At 34.5% G+C, this 18,142-nt stretch overlaps 1 protein-coding gene across 6 annotated transcripts in view; it reads right to left on the bottom strand.

Moving 5' to 3' along the window:
* The window catches only part of LOC149804074 (leucine-rich repeat serine/threonine-protein kinase 2-like), a 327,016-nt gene that overhangs the window by 253,939 nt on the left and 54,935 nt on the right, over positions 1-18,142 (bottom strand). For all 6 annotated transcript variants that reach the window (XM_089953980.1, XM_089953981.1, XM_089953986.1 and 3 more), the window contains exons 10-13: positions 9,375-9,493; positions 7,337-7,422; positions 4,777-4,883; positions 3,706-3,835 (exon numbers count right to left, since the gene is read on the bottom strand). In XM_089953980.1, coding sequence (XP_089810106.1) covers positions 3,706-3,835; positions 4,777-4,883; positions 7,337-7,422; positions 9,375-9,493 — 442 coding nt within the window. The remainder of the gene's footprint in view (positions 1-3,705; positions 3,836-4,776; positions 4,884-7,336; positions 7,423-9,374; positions 9,494-18,142) is intronic.

The following is an 18,142-nucleotide window of genomic DNA, read 5'->3' as shown; positions in this document are numbered from 1 at the left end:
CATAGACCATAGAGCTAGACCTGTTAAACCAAATGATTAATGTCCATAAGGTCATGGGGTAAGTGTGCTGTAAAGATTCTTCTTGTATTGTTTTAAACTGCAGAAGCAGAACATTTCTTGAAATGTGAATTCTATCGATTATGGCTATGTACAAGACTGAAAACTTGGAAAACAGTCGAATGATATCAAAAGTCCCTACTACAATTGTATCCAGTGAAAGTTACAAGGTTATGCTTGCAGCTGAGTTTGTGCTATCATGAATGGAACAAGGTAACTGTCTGGGCAGATACCAGAGGCCCAGCAAGGTACATCTCTCTCCTTTATAAAGCCATGTCATGAAATTAGAAGGACAAAGTAGACTAGGCATGCTGGGTAACATATCACCCTTTATAATGCAGGGATGGCAAGCCCTACCCTGTCTGTGGAATTTAGGGGCATATATATGGCCGCTCATAACTTCCCAGGCTATGAAAATGTTGCTGTTGTTAATCAGAATTAACCCTTTGATTTTTCTGTCACCACTCATCCCTTCTCTGGTAACCCCACTGAAGAGGTCTCAGACATTTGCACACACAGCTGCAGGGGCATATGGTTTCTCACCTGAATTTAACCCTCAAAAAAAGAAGAGGAAACAAAAGGGGAAGCAATGCAGGGTTGCTGCATGGTGGGGTTTAAAAGAAGATTGCAGGAGTGTGTCACTTGTTATCATGCCAAATTTACCAGAGGCTGTTAAGGTATTCATCATCATGTGGTGAGTAACCCAATTAACTACACTGGTAATACAGCATACCTATTCCAAGGCATGGTCACTTCCTGTCTTTTCAGCCAGGTGAAAGATTGCCAGACATGCCATGTCAAGTAGGGAAGAAGTCCATACAATATTCATGACCAGTTTAGATATGGTGTTAAACACTTGCCCATCCACATTATAACAGAATGAAGCATACCTATTGATGACAGTAGCATCCTTGTCTAGGCTACATAGACCTGAATGATAAACATCATTATGTGATTTGTACCAGTGTAATGAGAAAGTTGCCTGCAACTGACTCATTAAAAAGAAGGCCCTCAAGTTTATGAGGTCAAAACTGCAATCTTTGACGAATGTAGTAAAATTCTGAAGAATGGATGGATGTTCATCATAATTGTCTACATCTACTGATGTCTTGACCTTGTATTTAGTACTGACTGCCAGTTGAGGAGGGCATTCCAACAAAGGCAAAATTCTGTATCTCCCTTCAATTGCCACTTTAAAATGAAATTTCATCCTTTCCCTGATTGGATTGGAATGTACAGGCAAGTCTGTGTCACCCCATTTGTCATGTGAGGAAGACCATTTTGTACAAGTTAGGCAGTTCTCAGTTGTTTTTCATGACTGTAAAGCATGTGCACTTCTTGAACTTGATTGAAAACAAACTGTTCAAATGGGCAAATGCATGCCACTGAGATGGCCAAAGAGGTGCATAATAAACTGAAATTTAACAGCACAATACAAATACACTGGTGAAAACTTGAGAGTTAAGAGTTGATATTACATGTTTAACAACAACTGTTAAACAAAATGTGTTAATGTAAATAATTTATAAAAAGGAAAATACTGTATGCATATCAATCTTTTAACTAATTATACCACTGAAAACAAATGTTGGATGGTCAAAATTAAATACAATGGATTCTTCAAAGCCACCCCAGTTGCAAGCAGAAGTTTAAACTGGTTACATCTGTGATATGAGTAGCAACCTACCAAGAACAAGGGGAGTTGATCTAACAGAGTTAGAGTTACTTCCCTTCAAATATGACTACATAATCTCACATAGTAATAATACAGTGTACAAAAATATGAGTTAAAATAATCATGTTATTTAACTAGATACATGTAACACAAACATAGATACACATATCACAAAACTAGATACATGTATGACAAAGCTAAATACATGTATGACTAATATAAACAACTCGCATATATGTACAGAAATTCATGACTGTACAATATAAGGATAATTCCAACAAATACATATATAAATCATGTAACGTGCAACAGTATATCTTTCCAATAAGGTAAAAATCATTAAAGGTTAGGGACCCATTTTCCGTTGTAGTACCACACTTGCTTTGTACATTTACACCCAAAGGTTAAATTTCTAGTTCCAGCATGTGTTAAGGTATGTTTGCCCATCGAAAGTCAAAGACTGTATCAAGTTTTCCACTTTCTTCCACTGCCAATACTGCTTGACACCAATAGCTGACATATCTAGAATCCTCAATACAATATCAAAACCATCTGTACAATTTACATTTAAATGTTAATTTTTTATTTAAGTGAGTGTGTATCAAAATTTGTAACATGTCTATGCCACAATATCGCCACTATCACTGATATAACGAAAATGTTAAAATAAGTGAAATCAATAACAATTAAATTGTAAAGGTTATATGCCTATAGATAAAAGTACAGAAAGAATATCATCTAGTGAAAAATTTGCTGAAATAGTCTGAAGACATTATATTTTCAATTATAATTTGACCAATGTTAATATTCCAAGGACCTATATATTCTGAGGACCTATTTATATTTTGAGGACCTGTATATTCTCAGGACCTATGTAGATATTTTGAAGATCTATATATTCTCAGGACTGATGTAAATATTCAGAGGACCTACTTGAATATGCAGAGGACTTATGTAAATAGTCTGAGGGCCACTTGAATATGCAGAGGACCTATGTAAATATTCTGAGTACCAATGTAAATATTCTAAGGACCTACTTGAATATGCAGAGGACCTATGTAAATATTCTGAGTACCAATGTAAATATTCTAAGGACCTACTTGAATATGCAGAGGACTTATTAAATATTCTGAGGGCCACATGAATATGCAGAAAACCTATATAAATATATAAATATTCTAAGTACCAATGTAAATATTCTGAGGGCCACTTGAATATGCAGAGGACCTATGTAAATATTCTGAGTACCAATGTAAATATTCTAAGGACCTACTTGAATATGCAGAGGATCTATGTAAATATTCTAAGTACCAATGTAAATATTCTGAGGGCCACTTGAATATGCAGAGGACCTATGTAAATATTCTGAGTACCAATGTAAATATTCTAAGGACCTATAAGCAGAGGATCTATGTAAATATTCTGAGTACCAATGTAAATATTCTGAGGGCCACTTGAATATGCAGAGGACCTATGTAAATATTCTGAGTACCAATGTAAATATTCTAAGGACCTACTTGAATATGCAGAGGACTTATTAAATATTCTGAGGGCCACATGAATATGCAGAAAACCTATATAAATATTCTAAGTACCAATGTAAATATTCTGAGGGCCACTTGAATATGCAGAGGACCTATGTAAATATTCTGAGTACCAATGTAAATATTCTAAGGACCTACTTGAATATGCAGAGGATCTATGTAAATATTCTAAGTACCAATGTAAATATTCTGAGGGCCACTTGAATATGCAGAGGACCTATGTAAATATTCTGAGTACCAATGTAAATATTCTAAGAACCTACTTGAATATGCAGAGGATCTATGTAAATATTCTGAGTACCAATGTAAATATTCTGAGGGCCACTTGAATATGCAGAGGACCTATGTAAATATCCTAAAGGCCTACTTGAATATGAAGAGGACCCATGTAAATATTCTGAGTACTACGTCAATATTCTGAGGACCTACTTGAATATGCAGAGGCCTCTTAGCACTCGACAACCTGACTCCACAGCTGATGACACCTTCCTGTGTTGCCTCAAACCAGAGAGAACAGCTATATGGATGTTCCGAGCCATGATACTCTTACACAGCCGATCTGGAATCATTAAGGTTTTGAATTAATGGGGACACATGCACAAACAAAAACACACAGACATGCATGTATGTGCTATACAGAAATTTGTGACTGTAGAGTATATAGTTTCATAAAATGCCAAATAAATATGTGGTATATTGGAATTTGTGGCTACAATATAAGGTTTAACAATGCCAAATATATAATTATGTGATGTATGGAAATATGTAATTGTACAGTATAAGGTTTAACAGGATGACAAACATATATATGATAAATGGATATTTGTGATTGTATAGTAAAATGTTTAACATGATGCCAAATATATGATACATGGATATTGGAGACTGTACAGTAAAAGGTTTAACACAATGCCATATATATATATATATATATATATATATATATATATATATATATATATATATATATATATATATGGATATTTGTGACTGTACAGTATAAGGCTAATGAAAACAAAAACTTTCCAACAGAAATCCATTTAATCCAACTTGAACTCTGATGACCTAAATTTTTTAGACGTAACTAAGAATTTTCACATTCTTAAACATTCATAAACATTCAGTGACAATGGATCTAAACAAAAGAAGTATATTTTCTTTAAATATTGTTACTTAATTAATTTCACTTAAGTAATACCGATTTGACTTATATCACTCAAGTGTATCTCTTAGCTGATGAGAAACAATTAATATGTGGTTTCACATCATGTAATAACTTTGTGTTTTATGTAATGTTATTGCATAAACTTGTTTGGACATACCTCATTATTAGGCAGCCTCACTTATAAGGACCTTCATTCTTGTAGCTCACATGAAAAGCATTGTAAATAAGGGACAATGTATATCTTTATAACTTATTTCATCATATTCAGACAACAGTTAAAAAGGTTTCAATAAAATGATCCGAGCCAACAAGAGATGGTGTGTAGTTACATGTACCATTATCTGCAGCCAACCAGTAGATGGCTTCACATGTAGCACTGAAAACCTCAGGGGATTTCAAGTACATCAGCATGGCTCCTACACACAGGATGTGTATTTGCACTCTACAAGACAAGTAAAAGAAATAGCTGAATGTAGAATTAGTGAAGACTAGAAATAAGGAAATAATATCTTCTGTAGTCATATAAACAAAGCCACTTGTCTGTTTAGTGTTAAAGAATCAATGCATTCAATTTTAGATTTTTGCATTATGCCACCATTAAATTGTGCTGTATGCTGCAACATATGCTTCCAAAATATGTCCATAGCTGGAGAACATCTATCAACAGATGAATAATCCAATATTTTCTTTTTCCTTTTTCCTTCTTTTTCTGTGGTGAATACAGATTAATAATATTTAGTGATTAATTTTGAGATTACACTAACATTTGCAGATCTGAGATTGTTAATGGTGACTTTACAACTGTAACTTGAGCTTGACTGACTTCACAGGCTGCTAATGGTGACTTTATGATTGTAAATTGAGCCTGATTGGCATCACATCAGCAGAACTGATAAAAGAGATCTTTGTGACTGAATAGAACAATTAATAACCACCCCATTCAATGACACTCTGAGAAATCTTGTCAAAAAAATAGCTAAAAATGTCATTCTCTGTGCACAACCTCACAGAGAAAAACATGGTTTAACGAGTGTCAATATTTCTGACAGCATACAATGGATTTTACCGCTGTGAATTTTGATGCTCCACAAGTTACAAAGTGCATATCATTGAAATATGCATCAGAGATCCTGAAATTACTGTATTTGCTGGACATATCCCACAGATCAAAGATTTTGAGCTGAACAAAGTTTTGAGCAACCGAACATCAGTCATAGGATGTCCTAAATATCTTTAGATCAAATTACTTTCAATATTTTAATACATTAAATTACCAAATAAACACATAAACAAAGTAAAATTCAACAGGTTTAGTTTATCTAGTGTTATCTACAAAGCTTCATTCAAAGGTGACTAGTTCTAACTTATACATTTGTTGGACAACTAATACAAGCTGACTAAACCTGTTTGGTAATTTATATTTTCCCTACTAATAAAAGTTCTACTACAACAAAGTAAAAGACAAATATGGTTTGAAACTTTATCTCCTGGAATTAGTGAAAACCCTATAACTGAAAGACTTCACCAGCGGTGTGTATTAAAGACATCACAGCAGTTCCTCACCACTTGGATTTTAACTATATCAGTGTGTCAGCACATCTTCCCTTTAGAACCAAATATGTACAGTCTAATCAGATACTAGCACCAACAAGTAAACTTTTATTACCATCCTTCAAGACTGATTTGGTGACCTTATCAAATAAAACTCCATCATACAACTTCACTGGAAATATTAGCTGTCAATTATAGACCTGCCCCTTTGAGTGGAATGAAAATCAGGATGCCAGAAAATGTATGTTGTCCAGACTATCCTATTTTGGTCAAAGAGTAATAGATGGTTCTTTTACATGGGGGCCCAAAGTGGAAAAGTGGTCTAAAGTATTTATACAGATCACTTAGATCTCACCTTTGTCTGCATGGTCTCAAGTCTCAAAGTGGAAAAGTGGTCTAAAGTATTTATACAGATCACTCAAATCTCACTCTGTCTGCATGGGCTCAAGTCTCTAGCTCTGCCAACATGGGTATCTGAGAAAGCTTACAAGTAGTTTCCTATGGGTTCTCTTCTTTCTGGGGTCTTCCCAAATCTTCCTACATCAAGCATACTGACAACCATGTATAGTTGATTATGTGCTGAAAAATGGCTTAATACCAAATAAAACCAAAAATCATTGTGGTCTTGTGAACACAAATGTCAAGGTAAATTTGACTGATATGGATTCTATTCGCACCTGTGCCAGTAGATGAATAACTTTTATCACCCTTTATGTCACTGTCCAGGCTTGGACAACAGAATGCCTTTGAATGGACTGTTACTCAGTTTTTAATTATCCTTGATAATCATGTATGGTAAATTACATACAGTCTCAATGGCACTAACTTAGCAACAATTGTGTACAAATGATTCTTTAGAGACAGTTAATTATGTAGGCTTGGACAACAGATTACAGAGTCTTTAATTATACTTAATTAGCTTATGATTTGTATATGACAAATTTTACTTAATTACATATTGTCACAGAAGCACTCACTTTGTGACAATTGTATGTAAGAATGAACTTTCTATCTTTGACTCTCACTTTCTCCTACACCCTCTCCTATTACATTCATTTTTACTTTCAAAAAGATAATTTAGATATTCAAAATATCATTGTAATTATAACTGTATGAGATTAAATTTGTTTGTGTTTCGTTCTGATTTCTTGTACTCTATTATATTTTGGCACAGTAATCAGCCAATCAGTTCTATTTATAGATATGTACAAATTTTAAGCAACATCTGATCCAGCAACTGGGACCCAGATAATCTATCTTTAACTCTGTGTGTGTGCATGTATGTGTGTATGTGTGAATATAGTTCAGTTAGTTTATTTATATTCTTTCAAGCTAAAGACTTACTGTTTCTCTTCAGTTGCATCCCCAATCCAAATATGTGCCATGGGATGGATTTCTAGAATTTTTGATGCCACTTCACATCCAAGTATCTGAAAGGAAAACAAATGGCACATGATATGTCCATCTTGTGACCTTTACCCAACTAATGACCTTGACTTTGAACAAGGGACTTGACTACTGTATGATAAGGTGTGGACCTGGGTATAGTTTTATCAAAATACCTGTAGGGCTTAAAAAGTGACAACCCAGATGCAGACACAAATCACTAACAGTATCCTTGGTTGTGACCTTAACCTTGTGGGCAAAATATCAAAATATTTTTAAAAAACTCTTGAGTCAAGATAAATAATAGATTTATGTTTTATTCAAATATCTTCATTAATTAAAAAGCTATACCTGTGCAAGGATAAAATATTTTCTAATGCCATGACCTTGAGGATGGGGGTGTGGCTATGGTATATATGACTCACTGTCTAATCATGATATACAACTGGAAAAAATTTCATTAAAATATACAGCTATAGTGGACATGGATACAGGTCGCTTTTTCCTTGCTGTGATCTTGACCTCATGACTGGTTGCATGGCTGTGATATGTGACTCATTATACATGACATATAGTTACTTTTATTGGTTCAAAATTTTACTCTGGACAAGGAAACAAGTTAAATAATTACTGATGATGTCATGGCTATGTCTTGCATTACATGGGCACAGTTTCATTAAATTATCATAGTGTTTCAAAAGATGTACTCTTTAGAAGTGGATGAATCACAGAGTTACATTTTCCCTTGTCTGACCTTGACCTTAAGGCAGGGAGCAAGGTTATGGTATACCCCTCTCTATCTAGTCGTAATATATCCTTGGACAAAGTTCATGAAATCTCACCAACCCTTACAAAGTTATCAGTTGGACAAACCATCTCAACAGTTGGATGCATAAACACGAGAACAGCATAAAATGCACAATCTAAGACAGGTGTATAAAATAGAATAATGAGGCACAAAGTCATTAAACAGTGGCTGCAAACAAGGATTCTTTCACAGCTGAACAAAGGAAAAAACTATATTTTTAGTAAATTATTTAGAATACTTACCCAATCACAAAAACATCAGAAAGAAGCTCAACTAACTCTCAAATACAGTAATCACATAATTATGATGTCTTTATGGCTGTTGTTGTTTACTCTGTCTTAACATGAGCAATACCTCAACATTACATTTGCAGGGAGGGGACATCCGGCAAATACTCTTGGAGAAAAACAATTTACTAAACAATATGCTTTCTACTTTGAGTACATTCCCCAATTACATTAACATTTTGAGAATAAGTAATAGGAGCCAATGATGCTCAGAGCACCCAACCTCTACCATATTCACTGTTCTGACTTTGTTGATGGATCCACAAGATATTCAATTCAACACAATGTTCAAACTATCTGAAGGAAAATTTATTCTTCGCATCTTTGTAAATTTCCTTCTCTCCTGAATCCTCATTTTTCTTTAAAATACTCATTTTTTAAAGTGTTTTAACACATGAAAGTTTCTTCAGTCACCATCATTTTAGGATTCTTTTCCTTTCTCAAGAAAATGAATGCAAAAACATTGATTAGTGAAATATTACTAAACATGCTTGGTGACTGGTTAATAATTGCAATTGGATATTTTGGTCATTTTCTACCAGATGTCCAAATTACTTACGAATCATAATGTCATTGTCATCTGTGTCGATCAACAGCCTAGTCCCCCAACCTCAACAAAAAAAAAAAATTCTCCTAAAAATTTTGACAATCTCAAAAATGACCATGGGGAGAATTCACAGCCTTGCCACTTACACAAAAATAAAGTAAAACCATCCATAATTTTGTATAAACAAATGTAAGGGAATAATCAGCAAGTTCGTTCCTGTCATGTATAAATTGCATTTTCCCTTATTTCATTCATACAATCAAATGTGAATAAAAGTCTACTAAGAACAGTCTGATTTCATTCTTTGGGGGATCTGGATATCTAACAAACCATTGGAACAAAATGTATGCATACCACAATATCTTTCTTTTCTCTGTTATTATACATGGCTGCATTGATGATGTTTAAAAAATTACAGGCAATATCATTAGTCTTGGTTCCAAGTTCCAGCGATTTTTGTAAGACTGGATCAACTGAAACAAAAATAATAAACAAAATCAGTAAAGTCCCTACAATATGGATGCTTCTAATTGTAAAGTCCCTACAATATGGATGCTTCTAATTGTAAAGTCCCTACAATATGGATGCTTCTAATTGTAAAATAAACTGCAAAAACAAAATTTCTCTTACTTAAGCAATAAGATGAACAAATTTCTCAAAGATGTTAACCAATGGTGTGAGATAATATAAAATATTGGTACGGTGTGACCCTGCTATAACATGGTAGTTGGGAGCCATAGAACCCAACAGTGTTATTGGCTGAACCATGTTAGAAGCAACCAGGTCAGTTAGCTAAGAAAATGATGCATGTACCCCAAACAATTGCGGTGGGGGTATGTAATAAATGCGGGCAGTAAAATACGTGCTTGATCAGCACATTTACCATCTTAAACTGATGTATATTAAATGAGAAATACACCTGTAGTGAAAACAGAGAAGGCATATATAACAGTTTAGTTTATTTAGAGAACCACGAATTGGCACATATACATGAATACTGTTTATACATACATGTCTAATGTACAGTATGAATAGAGTATAAACCCCGTGTACTCACCCTCTAATCTCATCATATACAATGAATCCACAATACAAGTGATTCCATTGAAAATATGCACACACACAGATTTAAAATATTCAATAATTTTGTCACAAATCATATTGGTCTGAATTCAGTGGAAAAACCTAACACAATAATGTAACGAATGACGAAGCACATTTACTTTTCAGTACGTCCCAAGTCGGTAAAAGTTAGTTTGCTTTTTAAGCCACTGTTGGTAGTGTTCATAAGCATAAACGTTTTCCCTGCAGAAAGGAAACTTTTCACATTTTTTTCGTACTTTAAAGAAAGATTTTTTTTCGTGTACAAGAAAACTGCATGTATATGAAATTTCTGGAGCCACACCCTGACTGTGTTATATCCGAATAATGGAGCGTGCTATAGCAGGGACACACTGTATATTGTGGTAACTACTTGGTGATATAAATATACATGCATGGTTCACACAGCCCTTGCTAAAGAAAATTTTAAGGACTTCCAAAAGTTTTCAAGGTCTTCCAAAACGTTTTCAAGGACTTCCAAAATGTTTTGAGGGTTTTTTGTTATGGAAATTTAACATTCTCCATGCTTTATTTGTTGTGCTGTGTGTTGCATGTCATTTGATCCACCAAATTTGTATCCCATTTTATAGATTCATTCAATCTGAACAATATATAAATAAGAACATTTCTTAATAAAGTGATATATTTTGTTAAGTTTCAACATCTTGTATTCCTTCAGATAAATTAAGGAAGTTTTTAGGAAAAATTCAATGATTTTTTCAACAAAAAAAACAATTTTGATATTCCATGAGTTTTCAAGGCAAACACTAAAATTCAAGGATTTTTCAAAGCTGTACCAACCACAAAATAACAATTTTCAGAATATCAATATAGCATACTATTAACATAATACATGAAGAAAACACCATTTGAAACTCTCTTAATTTTATAAAATTAATATCAGCAATATTTTGCCAACTTTATACCCTTTCTAACAGGCCTATTGGAAATAAAGGCAATGACAATCCATACTGATGAATCATCATCATCACTGAGACGTTTCCATTACTTCAATGTAAATGAATAAGCACTTTGAAGAAAATTATCATTGATTTTGTAAAAATTTCTTCAAACATGTCTAAGTACGACAATGGGTACCTGAGTAATCTATACAAGACTGCAAGGACAGTAAACCCCCCCACTCCTTTGTGTACAACCTTATGGAATCCTAAGGCATGATTTGAATTATGTAAAGGAGCAACATACAATGTGCTAGCATTAGGTTTTCTGGTTGACCTACAAATGATTCAAAGCGCAACAAGTCTTTCCAAAACCCAAACATTTAGCATTTGTCATCATTTATTCTTGTTAGTCTTCATCTGAATTATTTTACTATTGTCTGCAGGACTGCTGTTTCTTCTATATCAATATACCAATGTTATGATGCAATATCTAATTCAGTACTACAATATACTGTAATACGATTTTCAATTCAATACCCAACCATAATAGTAACATTTAGAAGTAAAAATATGTCTCTTCCATATTTCCTTATTTTCATGGCAAAATTTCTGAAATACTGTAGTATAATTTATCTTTGTGGGTCTTAATTTTTGTTATTTTATAAAACAAAAAGACATTTTTATGTGTACTTCACTTTGTGGTTTTGCCTGTCAAATTATGCATATTTGTAATCATTTAATTTCAGATATTAACTTCTACAAATACCCAAAAGAAGAATAAAAAAGAACAAAAATATGCCGACAACAAACAGCGATTCTTTCACCTGTATAAGCACAAATCAAATATCTGTCAAGATCTTATACAGCAAAGAAAGCCGACACAGCCATAAACACTAAGCTAATTGGATATTAAAATGCATGTATATGATCTCTTCCTTCAAATGCATGTATATGATCTTTTCCTTAAAATGCATGTATATGATCTCTTCTTTAAAATGCATGTATATGGTCTCTTCCTTCAAATGTATATGATCTCTTCCTTAAAATGCATGTATATGGTCTCTTCCTTCAAATGTATATGATCTCTTCCTTCAAATGCATGTATATGATCTTTTCCTTAAAATGCATGTATATGATCTCTTCCTTTAAATGCATGTATATGGTCTCTTCCTTCAAATGTATATGATCTCTTCCTTAAAATGCATGTATATGGTCTCTTCCTTCAAATGCATGTATATGATCTCTTCCTTCAAATGCATGTATATGATCTCTTCCTTCAAATGCATGTATATGATCTCTTCCTTCAAATGCATGTATATGATCTCTTCCTTAAAATGCATGTATATGATCTCTTCCTTCAAATGCATGTATATGATCACTTCCTTCAAATGCATGTATATGGTCTCTTCCTTAAAATGCATGTATATGATCTCTTCCTTAAAATGCATGTATATGGTCTCTTCCTTCAAATGCATGTATATGGTCTCTTCCTACAAATGCATCTATATGGTCTCTTCCTTCAAATGCATGTATATGATCACTTCCTTCAAATGCATGTATATGATCTCTTCCTTCAAAATGCATGTATATGATCTCTTCCTTAAAATGCATGTATATGGTCTCTTCCTTAAAATGCATGTATATGATCTCTTCCTTAAAATGCATGTATATGATCTCTTCCTTCAAATGCATCTATATGGTCTCTTCCTTAAAATGCATGTATATGATCTCTTCCTTCAAATGCATGTATATGATCTCTTCCTTCAAATGCATGTATATGATCTCTTCCTTCAAATGCATGTATATGATCTCTTCCTTAAAATGCATGTATATGATCTCTTCCTTCAAATGCATGTATATGATCACTTCCTTCAAATGCATGTATATGGTCTCTTCCTTAAAATGCATGTATATGATCTCTTCCTTAAAATGCATGTATATGGTCTCTTCCTTCAAATGCATGTATATGGTCTCTTCCTACAAATGCATCTATATGGTCTCTTCCTTCAAATGCATGTATATGATCACTTCCTTCAAATGCATGTATATGATCTCTTCCTTCAAAATGCATGTATATGATCTCTTCCTTAAAATGCATGTATATGGTCTCTTCCTTAAAATGCATGTATATGATCTCTTCCTTAAAATGCATGTATATGATCTCTTCCTTCAAATGCATCTATATGGTCTCTTCCTTAAAATGCATGTATATGATCTCTTCCTTCAAATGCATGTATATGATCTCTTCCTTCAAATGCATGTATATGATCTCTTCCTTCAAATGCATGTATATGATCTCTTCCTTAAAATGCATGTATATGATCTCTTCCTTCAAATGCATGTATATGATCACTTCCTTCAAATGCATGTATATGGTCTCTTCCTTAAAATGCATGTATATGATCTCTTCCTTAAAATGCATGTATATGGTCTCTTCCTTCAAATGCATGTATATGGTCTCTTCCTACAAATGCATCTATATGGTCTCTTCCTTCAAATGCATGTATATGATCACTTCCTTCAAATGCATGTATATGATCTCTTCCTTCAAATGCATGTATATGGTCTCTTCCTTCAAATGCATGTATATGGTCTCTTCCTTCAATTGCATGTAGATGATCTCTTCCTTCAAATGCATGTATATGGTCTCTTCCTTAAAATGCATGTATATGATCTCTTCCTTAAAATACATGCATATGATCTCTTCCTTAAAATACATGTATATGATCTTTTCCTTAAAATGCATGTACAGTGGAGCCTCGTTAATCCGGACACATTCGTTCCCAGCGAATATGTCTGGATTAACGAGCTTTCCGGATAATTGAATCATGCACATTTTTTATTTTACGATATCATCACACCGTATATATGTACATGTATATGCTAGCTTTAAAAGTAATGTACTGTATATTGATGGCGGTGTGGTGGGCCGATATGTCTGAGAACCACATGAATACGGCATCATCGACTTGTTGATATTTGGCATGGCGAGCGCGGGTTAGGTCTGCTGAGTCGGCAGGTACGGACAACCATTTGTCCTTGTTTTTTATAATGTCCACTACTGTCAATTTGCCAATGTCTAAGGAATAGTAATCTATAATATGCTGGCATATATCTTGAATTGTAGCTTTTGGGTGATCTTCTTTGTGCTGGCAAATCTTCTTTTTTATGCTGGCTGGTATCTCTACTCGTCTGCGTTTGCTTGATGGTGTCGCCATAATATATGTAAAAAGTACAACGAATACAAACTGTTATCTCCCAGTTAAATGCGCAATGGTAAACTAATAAAATGCAGTCATTTTTATAAGTCGTATTTTACAGTCACTAATGACTGACGTCCCCATTTTATTCAAAAATAAAGCTCTATACTGTCCACAGCTTAAAAATGTCAACTGTATTTGCACAGCACACAATAAACTGTGATTGTTACATACAATTGGTAAACAACAAAGAGGTTTAATGACACTTTTAATTTATTTACCATATGTTATGTCAAAAAGCGTGGACGATTTGATCCCAATGTGTTTATTTAATTATTAACACCCCCGTTGGCGACTAGCTAAAACAGACATTGTTTATACAATCGCTGGTTACAATATGGTCACGCTGCTTAGTTATTGATAATGGCCATAGATTCTCATGGGCTTGACTACCGTGTTTTATGTATTATTCTTCTGACTGTATTTTCACATACGATTTTTCGAATTTTCTTATTTTTGGACAGATTATTTCCAGATCATCGAGACAAGTTTTAATGTAATTTTACACTTTGGTCCCCGATTTTGATTTCCGGATCCGGAACGCGGATTTCTTGATTAACGGAGCAAATTAATGTTTAGGAATTCCGTTCCCATTGAATTATGTCTGGATAGCGAGGTTTCCAGATAAACGGAGTCCGGATTAACGAGGCTCCACTGTATATGATCTCTTCCTTAAAATACTGTCTAAAACATAAATCTGGATAATCCATTCACTCCACATGTGAATTAAACAAGTGACCTGCTGCCCCTTGCTCAATACAGTTAGGAAGCATTGAAAACATTTGATGTGATCTGAGCTCATCAAAGTGCATATAATGTGAATTAAATTGAAAAAAAATGAAAGCACTCCTTGCCTGAGCCTGCCTCATGAATGACCTTCAACCACTAGTTTTTACAATAAATAAAGGCTACAAAGAAGATCAGTGTACTGCATTTAATGGGCCTTAACTCATTAACCAAACAGCTGGGCATTTCCCCTACAGCATACTTGCAGAGATATCACCTAAAACAGTGTTAGCCTTACCAGTGCCTGTATACCTGAAATTTGCTGAGAGCACCTGGCTTGCAGATTTTTACAGATTTCATTTGCAATAAATGTTATTTTCTTATTTATCTTCCTTTAATTCAGCTAAAATTTGGCACAGCAGTTCTCAATAAAAGTAGGTACATAATGGTATAAATTTCATGCTACATGCAGAAATAAAATTCGTGCATCAAGATAAAAATAAATGATTTTCTTACCAATCTGTTTTTCTTGCCATGAATAATCCATAAAATCTATTATGAATTCACACTGAATAACTAACACTATTAACACATGAAATTCATTCTATTTTATGTATACAGAAATTCCACTTGTCATATTTCTTGCAAAATTTAACCTTGTGTGAATACTCCGTCAGAGTCTGTCAAGTAAAAGTCTACTCCCAGCAGCTGATTCTCGTAACTTTAATCATTTTCTAATCTAAATATTTCCACTATTTTTGCCATTATCAAGTCAAATTTCTTAATTTTTTCAGCAATGGTCATTCTATGTAATAATAATAATAATGAGGACTTTGTATAGCACCTAATCTTTAGAAGCTCTAAGTGCTTTACAGCATTAGACAACACCTATAAGATAAAAAACATAATAATATTAATACAAAAACAAACACAGTGAAATTAGAAAGAAGAAAAAAAACATTAAAAAAAATAAAAAACATGCTGAGAATATTTCAGGTAGGAAACATTATTAGATCTTTAAGTTTGTTCTTGCAGTCGAAAAAGTGAGTTTTGAGAGCCCTCTTGAATGTGATCACTGTGTCTTTGTGTCTAAGTTCAGTGGGCAATTCATTCCATGTTGCTGGGCCTTGGTATGCAAAAGAACGCTGTCCATATGACTTAGTTTGCATAGTGGGAATAATGAGTATACGATTGTCAGAAGTGGAGCGTAAGTATCTTGCTGGTGTATACACATGGGTAAGGTCAGATAGGTATGTTGGACTAGAGTCTGACAGTGAAACATAGCACAGAGAACAAATTATGTTTGATTCTGGATCGAATGGATAGCCAGTGTAGGGTACAGAGCAGCAGGGATGTGTGCTCTGATCGTGGTACTCTAAGTATGATCCGAGCAGCTGTGTTTTGAACTTTTTGAAGTTTCTGGAGTAGATATTGAGATGAACCAGACAGAATTGAGTTACAATAGTCCAGTCTTGAAAGTACTAATGAACAGAGAAGTGTTTTAGTGGCATTAACCGAAAGATATTTGCAAACTGAGCTGATGCATCTCAGCTCAAGATATGCAGCCTTGCATATGTTCATGACATGTTGGTGCAATGTGAGAGTACTGTCCAGAGTAACACTTAGGTTTTGTACAGATTGTGTGAATTTAATGTTGGCATTGCTGATATTTATTGTTTGAGGTAAAGGATGTGAATGAGAAAGTCTTTGTGTTGTAATCAGAATGGCCTCAGTTTTATCATCATTTATCTGCAGCTTGTTACATGTCATCCATGATTTCACATCAGAAATGCACCTCTCTACACCCTGGATGGTAGCATTAACTTCAGTTGGGTGGCTAGATTTGTATATTCGGGTGTCATCAGCATACAATTGGTGAGACACTGGATGATGATCTATGACACTCGAGAGTGGCTGAGTGTACAGAATGAAGAGAACAGGACCAAGAACAGACCCCTGTGGAACACCACAACATACATCAACTGGGCTGGAGTGTATTCCATTTGCAGATACTATTTGTGTCCTGTTGACCAAGTAGGACTTGAACCACAGTAAGGCTGTATCATGAATGCCAAATACATGCTGGAGATGGTGAAGTAATATATCATGGTCTATTGTGTCAAATGCTGCAGACAAATCAAGGAGGGGGAGGACTGTAATCTTTCCGCTCTCCAATGCAGAGAGAACATCATTAACTACTTTTAGAAGAGCAGTTTCAGTACTGTGGTAAGGGCGATATGCAGATTGTACATTGCTAAAAAATCTGTTTGAATTTAGATGAGATACAAGCCGGGATAGAACAACTTTTTCTAAGATTTTTTTATATGAATGGGAGATTAGAAACTGGGTGGTAGTTCTTTAAATCGTTATGGTCTAGTGTTGGTTTCTTTAGCAGAGGCTTTACAATCGCAGTTTTGAAAAATGATGGGAATTCTCTGGATGAGAGAGAGGTATTAATAACATCAATTAGTGAAAGCAATACTGGATCTAAGCACTCAAGCAGCAGTGATGTTGGAATTGGATCAAGTTCACATGACTTTGGTGCACTCTTCATCAGGATTGTACGTACAAAATCCATAGAGACAGGTTCAAATGCTACTGGTGGTTGCTGCTCAAATTCTGTATCCCAAATGTATGGTGATGACGAGTCAATTGAAATTGTGGTGTCAAGCTTATCTCTAATGGTTTGTACTTTGTCACAGAAGAAATTTGCAAACATCATCTGGAAGGACAACTGGAGAGAAGGTAGTTGGAAGTGGTGGTGATTTGTTCCTTGACATTAGCTTGTTAGTAATCTCAAAGAGCTCTTTGCAGCTGGAACTTTCCATGACCTTAGTAGTGTAGTGGGCTGATTTCACTGCATGGACTATATTTGTGACATTCTTCTTAGCGACTTCATAGATTTGCTTATGAATAGTGAGTCTGGTGGAAAGCCAGAGCCTCTCAGCTTTATGGCGGTCTCTTTTAGCAGTGCGAAGCTGGTCCCTAACACTGCTATACCATGGAGAACACTTTTGAATTGATACTCTGCACTTGGTAGCTGGGGAACGTTTGTCAAGCAATGAACGCAGACGGTTATCAAGTTGTTCTGCGGTAGGAGGTTAGCAAGTTGTTAGGTTAGCTTGGATGTCAT

This window comes from Sinohyriopsis cumingii, chromosome 3, assembly GCF_028554795.1.
Source record: "Sinohyriopsis cumingii isolate HCF-2022 chromosome 3, ASM2855479v2, whole genome shotgun sequence".
NCBI classification, from domain to species: Eukaryota; Metazoa; Mollusca; class Bivalvia; order Unionida; family Unionidae; genus Sinohyriopsis; species Sinohyriopsis cumingii.
Note: the sequence above shows the minus strand (reverse complement) of the source record. Positions and strands in the feature narration are given on the sequence as shown.